This window comes from Oncorhynchus keta, chromosome 4 (genome assembly GCF_023373465.1).
Source record: "Oncorhynchus keta strain PuntledgeMale-10-30-2019 chromosome 4, Oket_V2, whole genome shotgun sequence".
NCBI classification, from domain to species: domain Eukaryota; kingdom Metazoa; phylum Chordata; class Actinopteri; order Salmoniformes; family Salmonidae; genus Oncorhynchus; species Oncorhynchus keta.
The window spans coordinates 60,707,902-60,730,848 of NC_068424.1; the positions used below are offsets into that span (position 1 = coordinate 60,707,902).

Below are 22,947 nucleotides of genomic sequence, written 5' to 3' on the forward strand. Positions count from 1 at the left end.
ATATATTGCAATTGGATCATATAAACTTGCTTTGATCAACTCACGAACGAAGGTGGCTGATTGATGCTCAACATAATCATCACTATTATCATCACCACACACTATTATCGTCATCAACATCCTATATTTCACCATATCGTCATCACTATGCATCTTGCCTCCCACAACTAATTGCAAAATAACAATAGTTATCAAAATACCAGGTTACTTTGGTATTTTATTAGGATCGCAATTAGCTGTTGCGAAAGCAGCAGCTACTCTTCCTGAGGTCTTCGACGACAAAGTGCCCACCCTGTTCTTGTCTTCAGGACAGTACACCACACGTTTTTGTGTGTGTGAAACACTTCGAGCATATATCGAAAAAGCGGGCCCGCGCTCTTCTAATCGAATGTATCTCTTCCCCAGATGTCACTTTTCATCTGTGCAAGTGGAAACGTGATAAGCCTAGTGACGTGCCACAGATCCTTTTTCGCAGGAACATCCTAAAATCACATTCTTACATCAGCATCTTCGTCGCAGTCTCTTGACTTGTAGGCCTATAAAAGCAGTATTTTGACATTGGAAATAATGTCAGTTCAGATGCTGAGTCTATGGATGTAGGACATAAAGGGGGGGAAATAGGCTGGGTCTAATAAGAAATTCTGATGTGCCAAATATTTTCCATATTGCTATAGATTTGCTATCGAAAAACATTCACATATTAATTGAATTCGCCCATAATTCCTTTATTATACGAGATTAGTGTGATTGCTACATTTTGCACTTGAAAAATACCACAAGCCTCCACGGGCACTACATTGCACAGTGGTAAAATTGTAAACAATTCTGAGCCCATATTCTTTTATTTGATCTTTGGTGCTGTGCGTTTTCTTTTCCCTTAGCACTTGAGTATATGCCTTTCTAATCTCAATATCAAATTGAGATATCAGACGAAATTGTCAGGAGAACAAGCCAAATGAATATTTTATGTTTTGTCAACAACATTGCCTTAGGGTTGTGATTCGACCCCTCCTCAAACACATACGCCCTTATTAATAACCGTTTTGATAGCGGTACGTTTTCCTCAGCCGGAGTAAGACATTATGTTCAATGTGACAGAGGTTCCTCCCATCCCAATGTCTACATCCCCCTCTGTGTTTCCCCTTTTTGTGAGTGTGATACCTCCAATCCATCCACAGACAATGGCATTTTGTTCCTCTTTTTTGTCCTCCTGTCGACCCGCATTCCCATATCGCTGAGCAACGATAGCGCACACTAAAAGGAGAGGAGTTCCTTCTCCGCCTTTTAAATGTCTCCGGCTATTGTGTGGCACTTGCAAATTAAAATGTAGGGTCTCGCACGCATCGCATTTGTCCTGATTTATTTAAGTGATAGCATATGGTCGCTGCTATTTATGTGTCGTTGGGTCACAAATTAACCGCAGGTTCACTTTTATTAAATAGCCATTAAGATACTGTAAATCACGGATTCCATGCACTTGTGATATTTGTTTTCAGATGGTGCTTAATTTCAAGTGGGAGATCATATATTGACTTGTTAGCATCATAATGCCGAAAGTGTAATGCGTAATTTTACTCCAGCCACTTCGAATCTTATTTAATTTAGTTACTGCCTATTTGAAAACGTGTGTGTAGCCTATAGCCCTGTGTGTGTGTGTATAGGCCGGTGTATGTGTGCCTGTGGGTGTGTCTTACAAATGTGAGTGAGGACGGGCTTAACATTCTCTAATCAAAATATCAAAGGTTTTAACTCTGACATTTAATTCCGCCCAACAAATTTGGAAACCAGTTGATAGAATAAAGGGAGACGTTGAAAATATAAAGGAGGGCGTTTCAGTGGTTGGTGGACTATGGTGGACTATAGGCCGGTCGAATAAAGAGCCGTTTGAATGAGAGAAACGGATGGCAAAAGCTATAATTCTATTTGCCTCGGCAAAATATCAGAAAGGACTTCTCGGTTCTTTGTCAGCTATTAGATTAATTCATAGAGATGGCTTCTTTTGCGGTGCCAGACGCGTGGAGGGAGGCCGGTGAACCAGTTGGTCTTTGGTTTCAATAATCAAATTAACCATTTGGTAGGCTACAACTTTTAGTCACAACTCTGGTGTAGAATGAAAAAGAAAGAGAAACCATTTACATAAAAGGGTCTATCTAGGTTGTGTCAAGAAAGAATTAACTTTTTCTTGTCGTTCATCATTGAATGGGTAACGCGTAAAGAACAGAGGGAAAGACACTGAAACGCTTCAGCAATTGTGGAAAAATAATAATCGATTGCATAGGACTTTATTAGCATAACATCTTCAATGTTATGTTGTACCCATTTTTGTTGTTCAATGCACCTTTCATCTCCTCTTTTGAACTTCAGAAAGAAATGCATGGGCCTACTTTCTTTTCTAGAGACACCAACAAAGGGTCAAACGGTAGTTATTTGACTTTTTGTTGCTAAGTCTGACTCCTTTGTCCGTTTATTTCAAGGAATGAAAGATCCATTTTGGCCGATGCCTTCATTTAATTTTCATGGTAAAAAAAACGGAGATAAATACTTTGAATGATAGTCTAACCCTAAAATTGACAATCTTATAGGGTCTCTTTTGAGTTGACTAACCCTATATATATATATATATATATATATATATATATATATATATATATATATGTGCAACATGTCAATTTATTTTTCATAGCCTCACAGCGAACATCAATTTCAATTGATGCGGAAAATATAATTGTGCCTAGACAGACACAATTGTGATACACTCTCGTTAGATACTATTTCAGTGGAAGAAAAATAAACATTGCGCAACAAATTAAATGTTGCTACAAAGCATTTTTTTTTTTTTAGAAAGGCAAGAATGCGTTTTGAGAAATAGTGTGTGGACTAAACAGAAACGTCGACATGCAAGCTCTTGATCCAATGATAGAACAACAGGATCGGGTAAACACCTTACCAATTACAAATTAGCCTTATATCAGCCTAAAAGGTCCGATGACTTGCTCACGACTTAGTTACTTTCATTAGAAATAAGCTATTGGCTAAATGAAGAGAATAATTAATGCAATAAAACGAATTACACCCCCACCCCCTCCCTCCAGATAAAACGTATTCTGTGGCTTTACCTTGCGGAATTGAAATAATATATCATAATTGTTCTATAGGAATATCCTATACCCATCCATTATGTCCTATAGAAATAGCCTATATCCAATCATGTGCATTTAAAACATGTAACATTACAGGCCTACCATTCTGGTTTTCATTTAGACTGCTTTCATTTAACAAAAGCAAGAGACATTAACGTCGGCAGGGTTAGACGATGGCAGGGTTAGGATTAGGGTTGGACGGTGGCAGGGCAAAATGACAACAATAGCCCAATAATAGTAGTAACAATAATAATAATATATATTTTTAAATACAATCCACCCTTCTGTAATAATGTTACATCATGCGTAATGATCCGCACTTCAAGCCAAGCCAAGAAAGAGTGCAAAGGCAAAAAGAGAGAGGGAATACGATCAGAAATTCTGCCTAAGGTATACTGTTGGTTAAAAGGCTTAAAAGCTTGGGGAAAATTGGATCAGGGAGAATCGTCACCCAACTTTCATTATTTCCAAGTGGTGTGATTGAATTAAAGAGCAAGACGGTGGTTAGAGAGGAGGGTGGATGGCGCGCGGGGAGGGGGGGGGGGCTTGGCGCATAATGGTGTGGTATTAAATTCTAATTAGAGATGCAGGGGATCAATGATAGGGAGGTTGGACAGTGCGGGCCCCCAGTGCCAGCCCAATAGACTGATGAGTTATTGTCATGTAAAAGCGCTAGCAATAAGACCAAACGCTTTGCCATTGTCCAAGAGGAAAGAGCCAAGTTTATTATGAGGACTATATGCTCTAGAGACCTGAGGCTAGGCGGCTCTTAGAGGGCTTTTCATAAAACAGGGCGAAGCTCCTATAAAGGAGGCCAGTTTTGGAGCAGGCGCCGAGCAGTGCACATCTACCCACGGTCTAGTCTCTTTCCAAAACAGTCAAATCCAAGCAAGTCAATTCTCCCCATCTCATCTCGCGTCATTATCATTGTTTTTGTAATCAAATTTGAAGTTTCGATTTTTTCCCCTTGGAAGTGCTGCTTTCTTTATCCACTGAGCCTTTTCAAATGTATAAAATGGAGTATTCTTACCTAAATTCCTCTGCCTACGAATCATGTATGGCCGGGATGGACACATCGAGCTTGGCATCAGCCTATGCGGACTTCAGCTCGTGCAGTCAAGCCAGTGGGTTTCAGTACAATCCGATCAGGACCACGTTTGGGGCTACCTCCGGCTGCCCGTCTCTTACGCCGGGGTCTTGCAGTCTGGGGACACTGCGGGACCACCAAAGCAGCCCATACGCCGCAGGTAAGCAACCGCCAACTTTATTCACCACTCCCCGGTCTCTACCCGGGTATATAGGACGCCTTGATTGCATTTGAAAATGGAAATGTGTTTAGTATTTACCAAACGAAATTTGCTTACACAAATGAAAGAATTTATCACGTTAGAAGCGATTGCAGGCAAGCGGTAATTCAGTTATGGGGTTACACTATCCCAGTCACACCCAAACCGCCAACAACATTATCTTAAGCTGCCAAAATGATTGGCATAATTTATTTACTTTGCGATGAGATATAAAGCTTCAAATAATTAGATAACCAAAGATCTAAGCTCATTATTGACACATAATTGGAGTTACAGTAGCAACAACCGGTACGGATGGCAACATTATGACAAGTTTCCAAACTTGAACCCCAATATCAAAGCAAAGATTTGTTTATCATTACAGTTAACCACATTACAGTACATCACTGGTCTCATTTTAACACTAATCCACAAGTATTCTAACATATTATAGAATATAATAACAACATAACTCGATTTCCAACATAATCATTCTTAATTCGGATAGATTTTTATCTGACAACTTTGTTAATATTACTCTACAGCTATTGCCATTGCAAATACGTTTAACGTTTACATTTTATTCCCACAGTTCCTTACAAACTCTTTACGGATCATGGCGGACTGAACGAGAAAAGAAAGCAGAGGCGCATTCGGACCACTTTTACCAGCGCACAGCTCAAGGAGCTGGAGAGGGTTTTTGCTGAGACCCACTATCCAGATATCTACACACGTGAAGAGCTGGCGCTCAAAATCGATTTGACTGAAGCCAGAGTGCAGGTAGGCTATGCTATCACCTCGTCAAAGTGTACCGTCTTTTCCAAACTCGAGTCATTAAGAACAAGGTTCCCTACTATTATTGTGGGGTTTTAAAACATTTATATGGTTTAAACATTGTTGTTTGATTATGTGTGAATAATTACACGAGAGTTGTTTTCCGACGGTCAATGTCTAATATTGACAGCATGACTAGTTTCAGTCATTTACACATACAGTAGGACTATTTAGCCTAATGAACCCGTTTTTCATTTTCTAGGTGTGGTTCCAAAACCGACGCGCCAAATTCCGTAAGCAAGAGCGCGCGGCCGCTGCTGCCGCTGCCGCTGCCAAGAACGGCTCCGGGAAGAAGTCGGACTCTAGGGAAGAAGACAGTAAAGAGGCCAAATCTACCGACCCTGACAGCACGGGAGGACCGGGGCCCAACTCTGTCCCAACCTCTAACTGCGGTGGGCCCAGTCCAACCGGTGGCCAGGTCAACGTTTCCAGCGGAAACGGACAAGTGGACCAAGTGAAGACGTCGGTGGCTCCCGGCATGTGTGGAAACACACCGAGTCAAGGCTGGGCTTCTGCACCAGGTACCATCACCTCCATCCCGGACTCTTTGGGTGGACCGTTCGCCAGCGTACTGTCCTCTTTGCAAAGACAGAACGGAGCCAAAGCTACATTAGTAAAGACCAGCATGTTCTAATACAGCGGAGACCCACTGACAAAATCAAACAGGTGACTGAGGAGTGTTGAGTCGTGAAATGAGGGACGTTACAAGAAAGACTGAAGGACACTGATAGGCCTATCATAACCGCAGTTGTAAAAAGATGAAGATGACTACTTACATTTTTTTGCCTCAGTCCTTCCTTTTCGGTTATCGTCCAGTATTATGGTCATTCTGCACTTATTGCGGTCTGGTTCAAGTAACCACAAACTGCTGTGAGTCATAAGCAGTGTCCCATCATACGACCAGATGTCATCAAAATGTCAGACACTGTACAACTGCTTGTTTTGTTTAAGTAGCCAACATTCTGATTTGAATGAAGATCTTCGATATATGGAATGTCTCTGATTATCGAACGAGAGACTATTTTGTTCATTTCCTGATGCAACTTGCTAAGTGTAAGTAGCCTATACACCACTGTTTCAGGGCTCGTGAAGAATTTCGTTTATTTCAATTGTTGACATCAAATGAACACCCTTATTTCTTCAAAAAAGGCACAAAGTACAAAAGTTCACTGTTGACAGGAATATGTAATTGTATTGTGAGTCTTTCTACAGCTGTGTTTTTGTGGCTCAATTGTATAGTGTTAATATGTATTATTGTATCTATCCTATAGTTGACCATAGGCCATACTCCCCAGTCCCTTTAGAATCACGAAGTCTTTTTGACGTTTTACAAAGTTACCACTGGCGAATTTATTTTGGGTAAAAAAAAGGGAATGTATGCAAAGTGTTATTTCACTATTATTTGCATGTCTTTTTTGTCCGATTTTATAATAATTTCCCCCCATTTTGTGAGCATAATGTAACACGTTTTGTCCAGGATTTGAAAGTTATTTATATGTAGGTAATGAATGCTTATATTTAAGGAAATATTTCTACATGTGCACATAGTTTTCCAGGTGTACCATTGAAATGGTAAAAATGATAAAAATAATCAAAGTTGTTTGTCATGTTTTTCTTTGTTGATCTTTAAACAAAAAGGTACAAACAGGCTAAGGTACCATTCTGCATGCATTAGATGTAAAACGGTTAACCAAATTCGCACAAATTACTATTCTCTTCTGATTCCCCAATCAATGTCAGATTTGGTTCTCAGAAGTGTATCACATTGTTTAAAAGCTATTGTCATGGATTCTATAATGTATTACTATGTACCTCTATTATACAAGTCACCTACACTGAGAGGCACCTTTTTAGGTAATTTACTTCAGCACCATGGATAGCGGCTTGCGACAGAACGCAGGCTATGGGATCAGGGTTACTTTCACAAAGGGCTGACTGTTCAGCAGTAATCCCATCGAAACAGTCGTGGTTAGCCTTTCCCATTCTCTGCCTGCCTTTAGCTGGCTAAATCCAGAAAAAAAATACTGACCTTTTTGCTTTCATCCTCGTAGCAGCAAAAAGGCATAGGGCCGAATTGAGCCGAGTTGACTACATGCAGGTGCCCCACATTATTTCATTATCTTTTAACTACAGAAAGACACGGACAAGCTCATTCATTCATTTGTTACATTTGATTTATAAACATACAGTATGCTATAAAGCCAATGCATTTGAACATCACATTTATCTTTCTTCGGGTAATGTTCAGGTGAATATTACAATAAATACAGAACTTAGACGTAAAGTATCATTCCCAAACTATTAATCCAGCTAAGACGGTATCGATATTTCTGACACAGACGCCCCCCTGCAGAGTATCAGCTGAGATGTATTAATTTCCTAAATAAAAGTAAAAAGACAATCAGATCTGAAGCCTAAAAATATGGTAGGACTATATCAGAAAAATAAACTCAGACGAAACAGGGAAAGTTGTAAGCTACAAGTTGAGAATGGATCATATGTCTGACAGAGTAGGCTATGGATTTATTTCAAGATAGCATTTGGACATACATTATATCCACCACTGGTAACCTATGGAGCGATTTCAGTGCCAACAGACATTTTATTTGAATTCCATAATTTTGAATTTGTAATGCATGAATTTAACCACTGAATTCATAAATGTAACTTATGGTAAGTATTGCATTCATTGTCTGTGAATCAAGTTTACAAACAATCATTTCAAGTGAATCAAAGTTTCATATATTCAACTTCAGCTCTCTAAATTCAGATTCAAAACCTGAGACAACATCCTGGTACTTTACCAACCAGGAAGGTAGAGAACAGATAATCAAATGCTCACTCTGTAAAACATAAACTTCATGCAGTTTCTGAAGCCAATGTGACATGTTGAATTTATTTTCTTCCTATGAATTTAGCGGCAACTTTTGAACAGTCTTGGCTATGAGCTATCATGACCCCATTCCTGAAACCACAGATTCTCTGGAGCCTTCTGTTCCCTTCTATGATGACAACAATCGGAGTTAGAAGAGAGTCACAAAAAACACAATTTGGCCCCCATAAGAATATAGTTGAATAGTCCTGCCATAGCCCTTCTAAGGATAGCCTTTCCACTCCCTATTAAATCTTGCTCTTGTGACAGTGGGTTTGAACAAGGTCTCCTACATGTCACAAGACTATGTTAGCCCAATTAGCTAAAGCTGAATTCAACGATTACAAATTCAAAAGTATTACAATCAAATTCAAAATCCTAATTCAAAATTATGAAATTCAAATACAATTTCTGTTGGCACTGAAATTGCTCCACAGTAGCCTATAATTTCACAATTGGCGTTCAAACTGCTGTCACTGGTCTTTAGCAGCCAAATGTTAATCAAGTGCACCTGCTGGTAAGAACATTTTAGCCATAATTTCACAATGCAACAAGTATGCTTAATTTATATTTTTGTTGTTGAAAATGGGTTTCTATTGCTGACCAAAGTCGTCATCACTGTCAACAGGGTATAGAGAGGCCCATATAGTCATTATAATGTCAAAACATTCGGATACACAAAATACAAAAATCAATGGTCATCCTATTTTTTGTTGGGAAAGGCTGCTATTAAATATGTCAACCATATATCCTAGATATATTTTAGATTCCGTTTTGAAACTGGAAAGACACTGCAAATCATGAAATCATGAGAAAACAAGGTTTGGTAGACTGTGACATGAGTAAAAAAATAAAGGGGAATATCAACTAAACAAATTGGTGGGGTGATTTTAAGCTCTCGTGCAGTTTCTCCTGCATTTTTGGACAAAAATCTCCCATCCTACCCCATCACACTTAAAGGAAAACTCCATCCAAAAACAAAACTTTGGCATTTGTTTCATTAGTCTATTGTTGATATAGTCTCAAAATGTTTTGCTTGTTAGCAAATAAGTTTTAAAATACATGTAACATACACAATACAGAAATAATCCCTATATGATGCCTATTTCTGATTTCTGTATTTTAAGTGATATTCTTGATCATGTTTTTCTTGTCAATTATCAAGTTGAGACTATATCATCAATGGACTAATGAAATAAATACCAAAAGACAGTTTTCGGGTGGAGTTTTCCTTTAAGTGGACATCATCTTTGGGTTCCCTTCCCTTGAGTGTGCAATCACCTGTTTACCTAAGGCACGTTTCATGACATTCCAAGCCTGAAATTCCTAAAGAGAACCGGTTAAGAGTTTACGGAATGGTTTAGTACAGTAGCATGAATCCATGACGGTTGTTTACCTCCACAATCAGTTTACATGCATCAGTTTGCGTTATTGCTTTGAAATCAAGTACATCTAACTTTGTGAGCGGACATTTTTTTTGAGCAAAGAAAGAGAGAAAAAGGATAACGTTGTCAGGCCGACGTGCAAAGTTACTGTAATGTATGTAGGCCTATAGCCTAGTGACAGCACAGTATTTTTTTGTATCCAGTAGGCTACTAAAGCAATACGGAAGAAATAAACGATAAGACAGTGTTGGAGCTGCCTGGAAAGAAGATAGTTAGCTAAACAAAACAATTTAACTTTCAGAATTTAAACCAGAGTTTGGGTTAATTGTGGTTTAAGTGAAAATCGGGAGGAACAAAGCAGGCTTTTCTAAGCCTTTAGTTGACCACCGAGAAAAACTCCTACAGATCTCAAGTTGGTAAAATGGAATACACTTCTATTACTTGAAACTTTTATTGGAAATCATGACAACCTTCTCTAGCAACCAAATTAGAAGCTTAAGTTACAAACTAAAGACTAATAAGGCCTATCTAACAACCTGGATACCAGAGAATAATTCTATTCAAATAAAGGGTATACTATACAAACAAATATTTTGTCTAAGTGCCAAATTTGTTGGTTGGACTTCATTGCATTAATGTTTTCATGAGTTTCCTATACTGTTTTGAAGTGATGGAGGCTGTTATACTGTATACGCCATATTTACAGTATCAGAGCTCAGATTCAAAATGGCCACCATCCTCTCGAGGGCTTGTGGGTGCATATGGATACGAGGAAGTGAGAACCTCTGAGCTGTGATCATACAGAGCCAATAGAATCAATAGGCTGACTATGATCAGTCAGACTAATATTCTATGTACACACAACTTTCCAATGTCAGGCATTATTTGGACCATTTCAATAAACCCGATAGGATGTGATTTGCAGACATTGCGAAAATCCCCACATAGGCATTGACAGACAAGACACATTCCACACAGAAGTAGGAAGAAGGGAGACAATTTCTCTGTGTGCTTTCCATTGACCCAACGTTGTCACAATGTGGTTGGCTGGCCGGCTGCTGAAAATAGAGCAACAAAACAATAAGGACAACTGTAAATTCTCTAACAGTTGATTATCATATTTAACGGCATTAAGGAAAAATACATGTATTTCTTGAGGCAATTGGGTACACAATACTCTTATATCCGTTAAACTAAAACTGTGAAAAGGGCAATGAACTAATCAGTGTGTGATGTAGCTATTTATCATGTGAAAGTGAGGGAGACAAATGTATAGGTGTGTGAGTGAGTGAGAGAAATGTGTATCCGTGTGTGTGCATGCGGGGATGTGATTTTGTGTGACTCACAGCGGGAGCGGATGTAGCACTGGTGGCAGTTGAGGAGGCCGTTCCGGATCCTCACGTCTGTCCCCGTGGTGGTGTCACCCAGCTGTCCCTTACAGACCCCACACTGCAGGGGGAAGAGTGACAGAGGAGAGAGAGAAGGGAGAGGAAGGAGGAAGAAAAGTACACTACATGAACAAAAGTATGTGGACACCTGCTCGTAGAACATCTCATTCCAAAATTATGGGCGTTCCAATTCATCCCAAAGGTATTCAATGGGGTTGAGGTCAGGATTCTGTGCATGCCAGTCAAATTCCTCCACACTGATCTCGACAAACCGTTTACGTATGGACCTCGCTTTGTGCACGGGGGAATTGTCATGCTGAAACAGGAAAGGGCTTTCCCCAAACTGTTGCCACAAAGTTGGAAGCACAGAATTGTCTGGAATGTCATTGTATGCTGTAGCGCTAACATTTTGCTTCACTGGAACTAAGGGGCCTAGCCCGAACCATGAAAAACAGCCCCAGACCATTATTCTTCCTCCTCAAACTGTAGAATTGGCACTACGCATTCGTGCATCCGCCAAACCCAGATTTGTCTGTCAGACTGACAGATGGTGAACCGTGATTCATCACTACAGAGAACTTGTTTTCACTGCTCCGCAGTCCAATGGCAGCGAGCTTTACACCACTCCAGCCGACACTTGGCATTGTGCATGGCTAACCGAGGCTTGTGTGCGGCTGCTCGGCCATGGAAACCCATTTCATGGAGCTCCCGACGAACAGTTCTTGTGCTGACGTTGTTCCAGAGGCAGTTTGTAACTCAGTAGGGAGTGTTGCAACAGAGGACAGAAGATTTTTTACACGCTTTGCGCTTCAGCACTCAACGGTCCCGTTCTGTGAGCTTGTGTGGCCTACCACCTCGCGGCTGAGCCGTTTTTGCGCCCAAATGTTTCCACTTCGCATTTACAGTTAACCAGGGGAGCTCTAGCAGGGCAGAAATTTGACGAACTGACTTGTTGGAAAGGTGCCATCCTCGGGAAATCCACTAATTTGAAGGGCTGTCCATATACTTTTGTATACATTGTGTAAGACATATGCTTTGTTTGAATACTTTGAAAATGCATAATTCTTTCCTTCCTTCCTTGTAGTAATCACTGATCTGACATTGGTGAGTGTGTTAATCAGAGATGATTGGAAAGGTTTAAGCAATATGGTAATTCCTTCACCTTGCCTTCTGATTGGTCGGGTGGGAAATCTGCCATATTGCTTACACCTTAGCCTCTGAGTCCCGAACCACCGGATGTTCTGGTTTTCAGGGGAAATGGAAAGAGAGTCTGACGCGACTTCCGCTTTTGGAAATTAACAAGGGAACACTCCATCTTAACTCCTCCTCCACATTTACTGGATTGGTTGAACAGTGCGGAAGACAACCTCCCTATAGTTTTTTCTTCTTGTCAAGACCAGTAAGTAGGGGATCTAGTTTCAGGTGTTTCTTTAACCCATGCTACATTAGGTTACTTAAATCTTATACCAGTGGAGGCTGCTGAGGGGAGGACGGCTCATAATAACGGCTGGAATTTACAAGGAAACCATGTTTTGATACCATTTCACTTATTCCGCTCCAGTCATTACCAACAAGCCTGTCCTCCCCAATTAAGGTGTGACCAACCTCCTGTGGCCTATACAATCTTTGAAGATCAACAAGGAGTTTCTTGGAGGTTGGGTCTAGGGCTTGGATTGGAATTCATCATCAATTACATTAGTTACAGTCCTGTAGTTAATAACTGTGGATGGGTGTGGTGTTGTGGTGAAAGGGTTCTGACCTAACGCAGCCTGGTACTAACAGTGGTGTTGTGGTGAAAGGGTTCTGACCTAACGCAGCCTGGTACTAACTGTGGTGTTGTGGTGAAAGGGTTCTGACCTAACGCAGCCTGGTACTAACATTGGTGGTGTGGTGAAAGGGTTCTGACCTAACGCAGCCTGCTACTAACTGTAGTGTTGTGGTGAAAGGGTTCTGGCCTAACGCAGCCGGGTACTAACTGTGGTGGTGTGGTGAAAGGGTTCTGACCTAACGCAGCCTGCTACTAACTGTGGTGGTGTGGTGAAAGGGTTCTGACCTAACGCATCCTGCTACTAACTGTGGTGGTGTGGTGAAAGGGTTCTGACCTAACGCAGCCTGGTACTAACTGTGGTGGTGTGGTGAAAGGGTTCTGACCTAACGCAGCCTGGTACTAACTGTGGTGGTGTGGTGAAAGGGTTCTGACCTAACGCAGCCTGGTACTAACTGTGGTGGTGTGGTGAAAGGGTTCTGACCTAACACAGCCTGCTACTAACGGTGGTGAAAGGGTTCAGGCCTATCACAGCCTGCTACCAACTGTGGTGATGTGGTGAAAGGGTTCTGACCTAATGCAGCCTGCTACTAACTGCGGTGGTGTGGTGAAAGGGTTCTGATCTAATGCAGCCAGCTACTAACTGCGGCGTTGTGGTGAAAGGGTTCTGACCTAACGCAGCCTGCTACTAACTGTGGTGGTGTGGTGAAAGGGTTCTGACCTAACGCAGCCTCAAACTAACTGTGGTGGTGTGGTGAAAGGGTTCTGACCTAACGCAGCCTGCTACTAACGGTGGTGAAAGGGTTCAGGCCTATCACAGCCTGCTACCAACTGTGGTGATGTGGTGAAAGGGTTCTGACCTAATGCAGCCTGCTACTAACTGCGGTGGTGTGGTGAAAGGGTTCTGATCTAATGCAGCCAGCTACTAACTGCGGCGTTGTGGTGAAAGGGTTCTGACCTAACGCAGCCTGCTACTAACTGTGGTGGTGTGGTGAAAGGGTTCTGACCTAACGCAGCCTCAAAATAACTGTGGTGGTGTGGTGAAAGGGTTCTGACCTAACGCAGCCTCATACTAACTGTGGTGGTGTGGTGAAAGGGTTCTGACTTAACACAGTCTGCCTGAGTGACACTGACCTTAAAGCACTGGATGTGGAAGTAAAGGCTGAGGGTCTCAATAATCATGGCTGCCCCTTTTCCCAAAGGGTGACCGCAACTGGAGCACAGCTTCTTACCGCTCACCGACCTGCAGGGGAGAACCCAGTTCAGGCTACAACAGACTGACCACTGAGCAGCAAACTGAATGACCGCAGTGGCAAATGAAGTATGGTCCAGTGGATATATGGTCCTTTGATAGTGAATGACGAACTGAGGGATTGATGCTTTTAGATTCCTCAGATTCACATCTAGTACAGTATATTGATCTATACATTTAATACAGTAGTGTGGGATAGAGATATCAGCAATGTCTTCTACAGAGCTGACATGATACTTTTCACAGAGAAGCACAGATCAAACCTTGTATTTTCAGCAAGTTCAATATCCTTCTCAATATAACAGATGACAAAAGCAGCAGTGAGTGGCCTCAAGGAGCTGAGTTTGGCGCCCTCTGATGGCTGTACCTGTTTGGAGATTGAGGCATGTCAGATGGGCATGTGGTGGGTGAGTTTGATGGACTGGGCCCCATGGATTCAATGGAGCCACACCTGAAGATGAAAAGCAACATGAAGGCCTGCCTAGCAACATGGACATGATTGAAACCTTTAGTATGAATTGGACCAATCAAAACTATATGAGCCGAACAAACAATATTTAAGGTTCTACAGGTGAAAATACAACGTTGCTACCAATTATGTGGACCATACAGTGTGCAATACAGCGGCATTTGACAAATTCCTACTATAAGCAGGTTTACAAATATGGGTTCTTACTCTCTTGAACCACAAATAAGAATCTGTTTTAATTGGTTGAACTATAAAATCAGGGGACTTTTTTGTAAATTCCTAAATATAAAACCTCTTGTCATTTCTCTATAAAGCCTCATCTTGACAGTGAGGCAACATAGATTACTTACGGGGCCACCTACGGGCCATCTGAGTAAAAGGCATGTCCGTGATGGAAGATGTGGAGAAGCATTAATAACTAAAAGAGAAAGCCATCTGCATAACATAGTGAATATTGGCTTGTGAATGATAGAACAAACTCAAACCCACACATGAACACATCGTTCCCCTCACCCCTAATCTCTTCTCACCCGCACATATGCAGAGCCAGAGGGGTGTCTGGACACCCCTGACATCTGATTGGCCAACCCGGGTGCCACCCCAACATTTCATTCGCTACTGGCACTTTGATGCTGATTGACATCTCATTTCACATTTAGCTGAAAGAAGCATTTTACGTTGACGTTCGGGGGCGCATTTTTCAAATAGATGATGAGAGAATATTAACGTTGGTGGCGAGATACAGAAGAATAAGAAGAACATACAGAAGAGACAATATTTCCACAGCTCCACAAGCTCTTTTCGCGGTTGACGAAAGCCTCGTATTTGAAGTAAGTTTTAAAGTTTAGCATCGGGTTTAGATTTCCTAATCAACTTTTACGAAAGTTGAGTCGCTGTGTCAGTCAATGGAGCCAAAGGCCTAACATTAACAGACAGTTAATCAGATAAGAGAGATCGGTTCCTAACATTATGTTTACTTTACATATGTGCTAGTAATACACTCATATACAGTGCAGTAAGTTACAGTATACGAATGTTTAGCTAATGTGGGGTAACTAGTAGGCTACAGCTGTCAGTGTTCAGCAAGTTAACATTCAGCAATTTGAAATCCATTAACTCAGATTTTCGTACTTGAACTCAAAACTAACAATTATCAATCTGTTAGCGTTACTCAAAAGACTACCACAATTTGCAGATAGTCTGTTTGCTATCGTAAAGGTGTAAGAAATGATAGATAGCTAAGTTACTCACTGCAGAGTAGTCCTGGCCATGATCTAACTAGTAACTTACTGCAGAGTAGTCCTGGCCATGATCTAACTAGTAACTTACTGCAGAGTAGTCCTGGCCATGATCTAACTAGTAACTTACTGCAGAGTAGTCCTGGCCATGATCTAACTAGTAACTTAGGCTGGTAGTTGATTTTAAGATAGAGTTATGATAAAGGGGATTTGTAATTAAGATTGAGATTGGAATAAAATGTGGGAAATTGGATGCTTAGATGTAACCATAGACTGTCTTATTTTTGCATAGGTTCAATTAAACATGAAAACAAAAGGGAGATAGACTTCTGTTCCAAAAGGACCCAATGTTAGGCCAGGCCTATACTTTAAACTACACATTTTAGTTTGCAGCTGTTAGCATCTAATCTTGTGGATCCCTTAATTATACATTTCCATAGACTTTATTTAACGTGTATTTCAGACATTTCAAGATCCAGAGAATGGTTCCTGTAAAGCCGTGTTTGAAAACATTTCCCAGAACTCAGCATGGTACTAGGAAAAGGGCTTTCAACAGCTCCTGGTATACGGACAATTTGTGGCTTGAATATTCTGTCAAGTCAAGATTCGACTTGTTTCGCCTGTAGGCGTTTCTCTGCCCCAATAGACCTGAATCTGCTTTCACATCAGTCAGGTTTTTTTGTAACCGGAAAAAGGCACTGTTTAAAGATTCAGAGTTTAAGCTCCATTCGAAGGCAGAGCATCTTATCAATGCCATGTATGCTTGGAATCATCATAAAAGGGCTATTGACAGCAACTCATTAATGTTAGACGTCATAAATGAGGACAGGAAAAGTGGAGGAAAATGGTACGTACATTAAAACAATTGCAGATGTGCTCCTATTAACTGCCACTCAAAATATAATGCAGAGGTCATTAACAAGGGTAATGGTTTGACAATCTTAAAAGAAATAGCCAAGCATGACCCTCTCATAGATAAAAGGATGAATGCATGTGGCAATGCTAAGTACACAAGCCACCAAATCCAGAACAAAGTTCTTGAGGGCTGATCTGAGATGGTACAAAGTGACATTTTTAAGTGTAATTGTAGATGAAACCAAAGATTTTAAAGAAAAAAATAACAAATGTCTTTAGTCGTGAGGTACTATTACACCTGCCATCCACGAAAGCTTTTTACACTTTCAGTCAGCTGAAAGCTTAGATGCAGCAGGTCTCATAAAAATGATGATCTGGCTATTGCCTTGAAAAACATAAATAATCTTGTGGGGCAAGGCTATGCCGGTGCATCCGTCATGAGTGGAAAGCATTCTGGTGTGTCTGCTCGGATTAAAAACAGTGCAAGAGTTGCATTTTATGTGCACTCTAATGCACATTCTTGTCAATGATGTAAAATCAGTGCCTGAGGCAGTTAACTGTTTTGCTCTCCTGCAGAAGCTTTATAACTTTGTATCTGGCTCGTACGTTCATCTCAAGCGGCTTGCAGTTCAGAAAGAGCTATATCCACAGCAGCCCAGAGAACTACAGAGAGGGATGTAAGGTGGGCATGCAGATACATGGCATGCCGTAATCTGAGGGACAGGCTACCAGCAGTTCTGAGAGTGCTACAGGATATCACACTTGGTTACCTTTTGTAAAGTGCTCGGTGATGCCAAAAGACATGTTCCAATCAAGCGCTCTTAATCTATCAAGGGCTGTGGATCTAGTAGGTGCCTTTACAGACACATTACAGGACTACAGAAGTGAGGGTTACTTTGCAGAACTATGTAAAGAGGTTGAAGAGATTGCAGAGCACTGCAAAATAAACGGATAAACAGTGTGTCAAAGAGCCTAAAAACAAGCTTAAGAGTTCACGCCTCATTGATGATGAGCACTGTAGGACAGAAAAATAGTGACCAAAGTGATGGTGAGAGCTTCCAAAGAGATATCTTTTATCAGGTGCTTGACAGACTCATAACTGAGCTGCAGAGAAGAAGAATTGCGAGAATGCAAGGGGTTCAGTTTCTCAACCCAAAGAGGACATCATTCTTGAATGAGGAGCCTCTGTTTGCCTTTGTTCAGACCTTTGAGTCAGATTTAGAGGACATCAAACCAAGCGGCTTCTTGATAAGAGAGAAAGGTGGAAGGGATAGACCGTCTACTCTCCTCGACTTTGTTATGTTTCTAGAATCTTTAAAAAAGAGGCCTTCCATGAGCTTTTTCGACATTGTAAGATTTCTGTTATTAAAAGCTTCTCAGCTTTAAAACTGATTAAAACCCACCTTTGGACAACAATGGTTGATGACAGGTTAAGTCACCTCTGAATCCTCAGTGTTGAATCAAGGGGGGCACGCTCCCTCAACATGGATGTGTTTGTGAAACATTTAGCCAGTTCTCACCAGAACCGCAGAATTATGCTGTTTTTAAATCTACCTATGATAATTTGGCACTTAGGAGGTCCCTCTGGTCATGATTAAAACCTCCACTGTGTACTAGCTAGTACACGGACATTCAAAATGATAAATCCAAAGGGTATCATCCTGTGGCGGACTGCAATAGCATCGAATAGTCCCCGTGATATGCAACTGTTCAGGGAAGTCAGGAACCAATACACGCAGTCAGTCAGGAAAGCTAAGGCCAGCTTCTTCAGGCAGAAGTTTGTATCCTGTAGCTCCAACTCCAAAAAGTTCTGGGACACTGTGAAGTCCATGGAGAACAAGAGCACCTCCTCCCAGCTGCCCACTGCACTGAGGCTAGGTAACACGGTCACCACCGATAAATCCATGATTATCGAAAACTTCAATAAGCATTTCTCAACGGCTGGCCATGCCTTCCGCCTGGCTACTCCAACCTCGGCCAACAGCTCCGCCCCCCCCGCAGCTCCTCGCCCAAGCCTCCAGATTCTCCTTTACCCAAATCCAGATAGCAGATGTTCTGAAAGAGCTGCAAAACCTGGACCCGTACAAATCAGCTGGGCTTGACAATCTGGACCCTCTATTTCTGAAACTATCCGCCGCCATTGTCGCAACCCCTATTACCAGCCTGTTCAACCTCTCTTTCATATCGTCCGAGATCCCCAAGGATTGGAAAGCTGCCGCAGTCATCCCCCTCTTCAAAGGGGGACACACCCTGGACCCAAACTGTTACAGACCTATATCCATCCTGCCCTGCCTATCTAAGGTCTTCGAAAGCCAAGTCAACAAACAGGTCACTGACCATCTCGAATCCCACCGTACCTTCTCCGCTGTGCAATCTGGTTTCCGAGCCGGTCACGGGTGCACCTCAGCCACACTCAAGGTACTAAACGACATCATAACCGCCATCGATAAAAGACAGTACTGTGCAGCAGTCTTCATCGACCTTGCCAAGGCCTTCGACTCTGTCAATCACCATATTCTTATCGGCAGACTCAGTAGCCTCGGTTTTTCGGATGACTGCCTTGCCTGGTTCACCAATTACTTTGCAGACAGAGTTCAGTGTGTCAAATCGGAGGGCATGCTGTCCGGTCCTCTGGCAGTCTCTATGGGGGTGCCACAGGGTTCAATTCTCGGGACGACTCTTTTCTCTGTATATATCAATGATGTTGCTCTTGCTGCGGGCGATTCCCTGATCCACCTCTACGCAGACGACACCATTCTATATACTTTCGGCCCGTCATTGGACACTGTGCTATCTAACCTCCAAACGAGCTTCAATGCCATACAACACTCCTTCCGTGGCCTCCAACTGCTCTTAAACGCTAGTAAAACCAAATGCATGCTTTTCAACCGATCGCTGCCTGCACCCGCATGCCCGACTAGCATCACCACCCTGGATGGTTCCGACCTTGAATATGTGGACATCTATAAGTACCTAGGTGTCTGGCTAGACTGTAAACTCTCCTTCCAGACTCATATCAAACATCTCCAATCGAAAATCAAATCAAGTCGGCTTTCTATTCCGCAACAAAGCCTCCTTCACTCACGCCGCCAAGCTTACCCTAGTAAAACTGACTATCCTACCGATCCTCGACTTTGGCGATGTCATCTACAAAATTGCTTCCAACACTCTACTCAGCAAACTGGATGCAGTTTATCACAGTGCCATCCGTTTTGTCACTAAAGCACCTTATACCACCCACCACTGCGACTTGTATGCTCTAGTCGGCTGGCCCTCACTACATATTCGTCGCCAGACCCACTGGCTCCAGGTCATCTACAAGTCCATGCTAGGTAAAGCTCCGCCTTATCTCAGTTCACTGGTCACGATGGCAACACCCATCCGTAGCACACGCTCCAGCAGGTGTATCTCATTGATCATCCCTAAAGCCAACACCTTATTTGGCCGCCTTTCGTTCCAGTTCTCTGCTGCCTGTGACTGGAACGAATTGCAAAAAAAAAAAATTGCTGAAGTTGGAGACTTATCTCCCTCACCAACTTCAAACATCAGCTATCTGAGCAGCTAACCGATCGCTGCAGCTGTACATAGTCTATTGGTAAATAGCCCACCCATTTTCACCTACCTCATCCCCATACTGTTTTATTTATTTACTTTTCTGCTCTTTTGCACACCAATATCTCTACCTGTATATGACCATCTGATCATTTCTCACTCCAGTGTTAATCTGCAAAATTGTAATTATTTGCCTACCTCCTCATGCCTTTTGCACACATTGTATATAGACTCCCCCTTTTTTTTCTACTGTGTTATTGACTTGTTAATTGTTTACTCCATGTGTAACTCTGTGTTGTCTGTTCACACTGCTATGCTTTATCTTGGCCAGGTCGCAGTTGCAAATGAGAACTTGTTCTCAACTAGCCTACCTGGTTAAATAAAGGTGAAATAAAAAATAAATAAAAATATCATGTCACACAGATTTAATTTGGTCTTGATTAGGTCAATTCCAAAACTTCTCTTTGCTATTAGTTAACACACACAATACTGTAAGCTTGTAATATTGATTGGCACCAAAATGATTTTTATTTTTCAAGTCTGTTTCTGCTTGATACCTGTTATGTCAAATTGCATTGTGTACATTTTTGTACATAAACTATGCAATTTATGTAACACACAAACGCCATCTTATCTCCTTGGTGCTTGTGCTTTATTTCCTTAAAATATTTTGGATGTGCAACACTTATAGACCCAGATTCTATATTCATGAAAACAGAGTGACCCAAGTCTCTCCAGTATGTGAGTACAATATGTTTGTGTGCGTGTGAGTGAGAGAGAGAAATTGAGCTGCAGTTCCGAGGTAGAGACACTGACTAGTCATAGTATATTAAAGAATTCTAGTGAAGTAACCCTTTTGGAGCACACTATCTACCACATTGAAGAACTCCTGGTTATGTGAATTATCACTTCTACCTCTAATCAGCAATCATAGGATTCATTCATGCTCCTTAGATGCCAGGTTAGGGTGACACACTCATTTTCTGTCATGGTCGATGGACCGCCTAAAGTAGACTTGGCCACCCAATGTACAAAATTCTAGTTCCGACACTGCACATACCTCCTGTCCCGAGAGGGCGCCTGCTGGCTGGGTTTGGTGCAGTCTAGTAAGACCTCTGTATTTTGTTTCTTGTTGGGGGGCTGGGGAACGGCCATGGTGGGTGGTGCTCTCTGACCATTCTGAAAACTCGGTGTCAGCTTGTCTGCCTGACTGCTGTTCTGGCTGATTGAGCTGTTGATGATTGATTGATTAAATGCATAATTAATTTCCATTTCATTAATGGCATTATATAGAAAGTCATTATTCTCATGACCATTGTAGAGTTCAAGGCCACACACACACGCTCTCAGACTGACCTGACTGCTGTTTTCAGACTCTCATCTCTGGACACTGTGCTGATGTCACTACTCCTGTCGTTATCTTGTCCTTTCCATACCACTCTCTCGGTGTTCCCCTGGTGGATGAAGACAGTTTCAAAAGGTTAGTTACAATCACCCTAAAATCCACCATATCACAAAACCCACTGCCTTACTTAACTGTGGTCATATTAGCCGTTTAATAAATTAAAAACTGTTAGTTCACAATTTCACTTTATTAGTGAAGTCCACGTCCCTACACTGAGTCGAGTGCCTTTTAACTGTGTTGAGATATGCTCAGAGAGAACTTGCAGGTGTCACGCCCTGGTCGTAATATATTGTGTTTGTCTTCATTTATTTGATCGGGCCAGGGTGTGACATGGGTTTATTGTGGTGTGTTTTGTCTTGGGGTTTTGTGGGGTGTTGGGTGTGTGGCTTAGTGGGGTTATCTAGCAAAGTCTATGGCTGTCTGGAGTGGTTCTCAATCAGAGGCAGGTGTGTATCGTTGTCTCTGATTGGGAACCATATTTAGGCAGCCATATTCTTTGAGTGTTTTGTGGGTGATTGTTCCTGTCTTTGTGTTTGCACCAGATAGGGCTGTTTCGGTTTTCACATTTCATTATTTTGTAGTATCTTCATGTATAGTTTTTTCCTTCATTAAAATATCATGAATCATCACGCTGCATTTTGGTCCGACTCTCCTTCACCACAAGAGAACCGTAACAGCAGGGCTCTGCGTAAACAGCTTCGACCCACCGATGAGAAGTACGAGACTGGAAAGTGTACTTCAAACGAGTTGACTCAAGAGTGGAAAGGACCGGGAGTAGTCATTGACCAAGATGGTGTGGTGATATTTGTGAGGCACGGAGACACCATTGTGCATCACTCAACATTGAGGAAAGTAAATGATCAACAAGAGAGGGGCTGTTGCTGAGAATCAGCCTCCTAATGAAAATGACAAAAAGGACACATTAACAGACACACACCAACCAGATGTCATATCCAATGACATGGACACTGAAACTGACAGGAAATGGAGCAGACACCTTCAACCATGCCACAGATAATACTGTTGAGCGTTCAAATTAGGAAAACATTCAACAGCCACATGTGTAAAGACAACATGGTTGTTCCAGTCGGAAAACTGGACACACTTAAATACATGGACAAAGAAAGTGGTATTCCACATCCAGAAACAGTCATTGGAGGAGCAGGAAAAGACTAAACTGGTACAACTTGCAGTACTCTGAACCAGCTACACTTTCTGGTACAACAGGGTCAGCTGACCGGTCACTTGTCGATAATCTCAGAATTGAACCAATGGAAAATCGATGCACTTGAAACAAAGGATGTGTCATTTGACTAAGTGAAGCTAGACGAGCTCAGTAATTGGAGTAAAAATGGAGTGTTTGAGGAAGTCAAAGAAATGCCTCAACAAGGTAGGCGTGTACCCTTAAATAATCCTTAACTGGAATAGTGCCAAAAGCACATCTAGTGGCTAGAGGAGCTGGCTGCTAAAGAACTCCAAAAGACGTAGTGTGCTAATAAGGTTTAG

At 41.8% G+C, this 22,947-nt stretch overlaps 2 protein-coding genes across 12 annotated transcripts in view; one reads left to right on the forward strand and one right to left on the reverse strand.

The window, feature by feature from the left end:
• Positions 1–2,690: 2,690 nt before the first annotated feature.
• On the forward strand, positions 2,691–7,320 carry LOC118379978 (paired mesoderm homeobox protein 2B-like). Its single transcript, XM_035766978.2, has 3 exons — positions 2,691–4,387; positions 5,019–5,206; positions 5,463–7,320. The coding sequence occupies exons 1-3, from the start codon at positions 4,147–4,149 to the stop codon at positions 5,892–5,894; spliced, it is 861 nt and encodes a 286-aa protein (XP_035622871.1). The 5' UTR covers positions 2,691–4,146; the 3' UTR covers positions 5,895–7,320.
• Positions 7,321–7,412: 92 nt separating this feature from the next.
• Positions 7,413–22,947, reverse strand: part of LOC118379901 (LIM and calponin homology domains-containing protein 1-like) — a 146,090-nt gene continuing 130,555 nt past the window's right edge. For 10 of the 11 annotated variants that reach the window (XM_035766925.2, XM_035766906.2, XM_035766914.2 and 7 more), the window contains 6 exons: positions 21,393–21,490; positions 21,097–21,267; positions 14,290–14,373; positions 13,805–13,913; positions 10,864–10,966; positions 7,413–10,575 (listed from right to left, as the gene is read on the reverse strand). In XM_035766925.2, the coding sequence (XP_035622818.1) occupies positions 10,550–10,575; positions 10,864–10,966; positions 13,805–13,913; positions 14,290–14,373; positions 21,097–21,267; positions 21,393–21,490 (591 nt within the window). In that variant the 3' untranslated portion in view covers positions 7,413–10,549. The remainder of the gene's footprint in view (positions 10,576–10,863; positions 10,967–13,804; positions 13,914–14,289; positions 14,374–21,096; positions 21,268–21,392; positions 21,491–22,947) is intronic. The other variant, XM_035766920.2, reaches the window with a different exon arrangement.

What these genes read in the sequence shown, in the direction of transcription:
- LOC118379978 (XM_035766978.2), top strand. Translation starts at nt 4,147, where the DNA reads ATGTATAAAATGGAGTATTCTTACCTAAATTCCTCTGCCTACGAATCA. An exon ending in AAGCAGCCCATACGCCGCAG is followed by an intron (nt 4,388 to 5,018) that starts GTAAGCAACCGC and finishes TTATTCCCACAG; the next exon opens with TTCCTTACAAACTCTTTACG. An exon ending in TGACTGAAGCCAGAGTGCAG is followed by an intron (nt 5,207 to 5,462) that starts GTAGGCTATGCT and finishes TTCATTTTCTAG; the next exon opens with GTGTGGTTCCAAAACCGACG.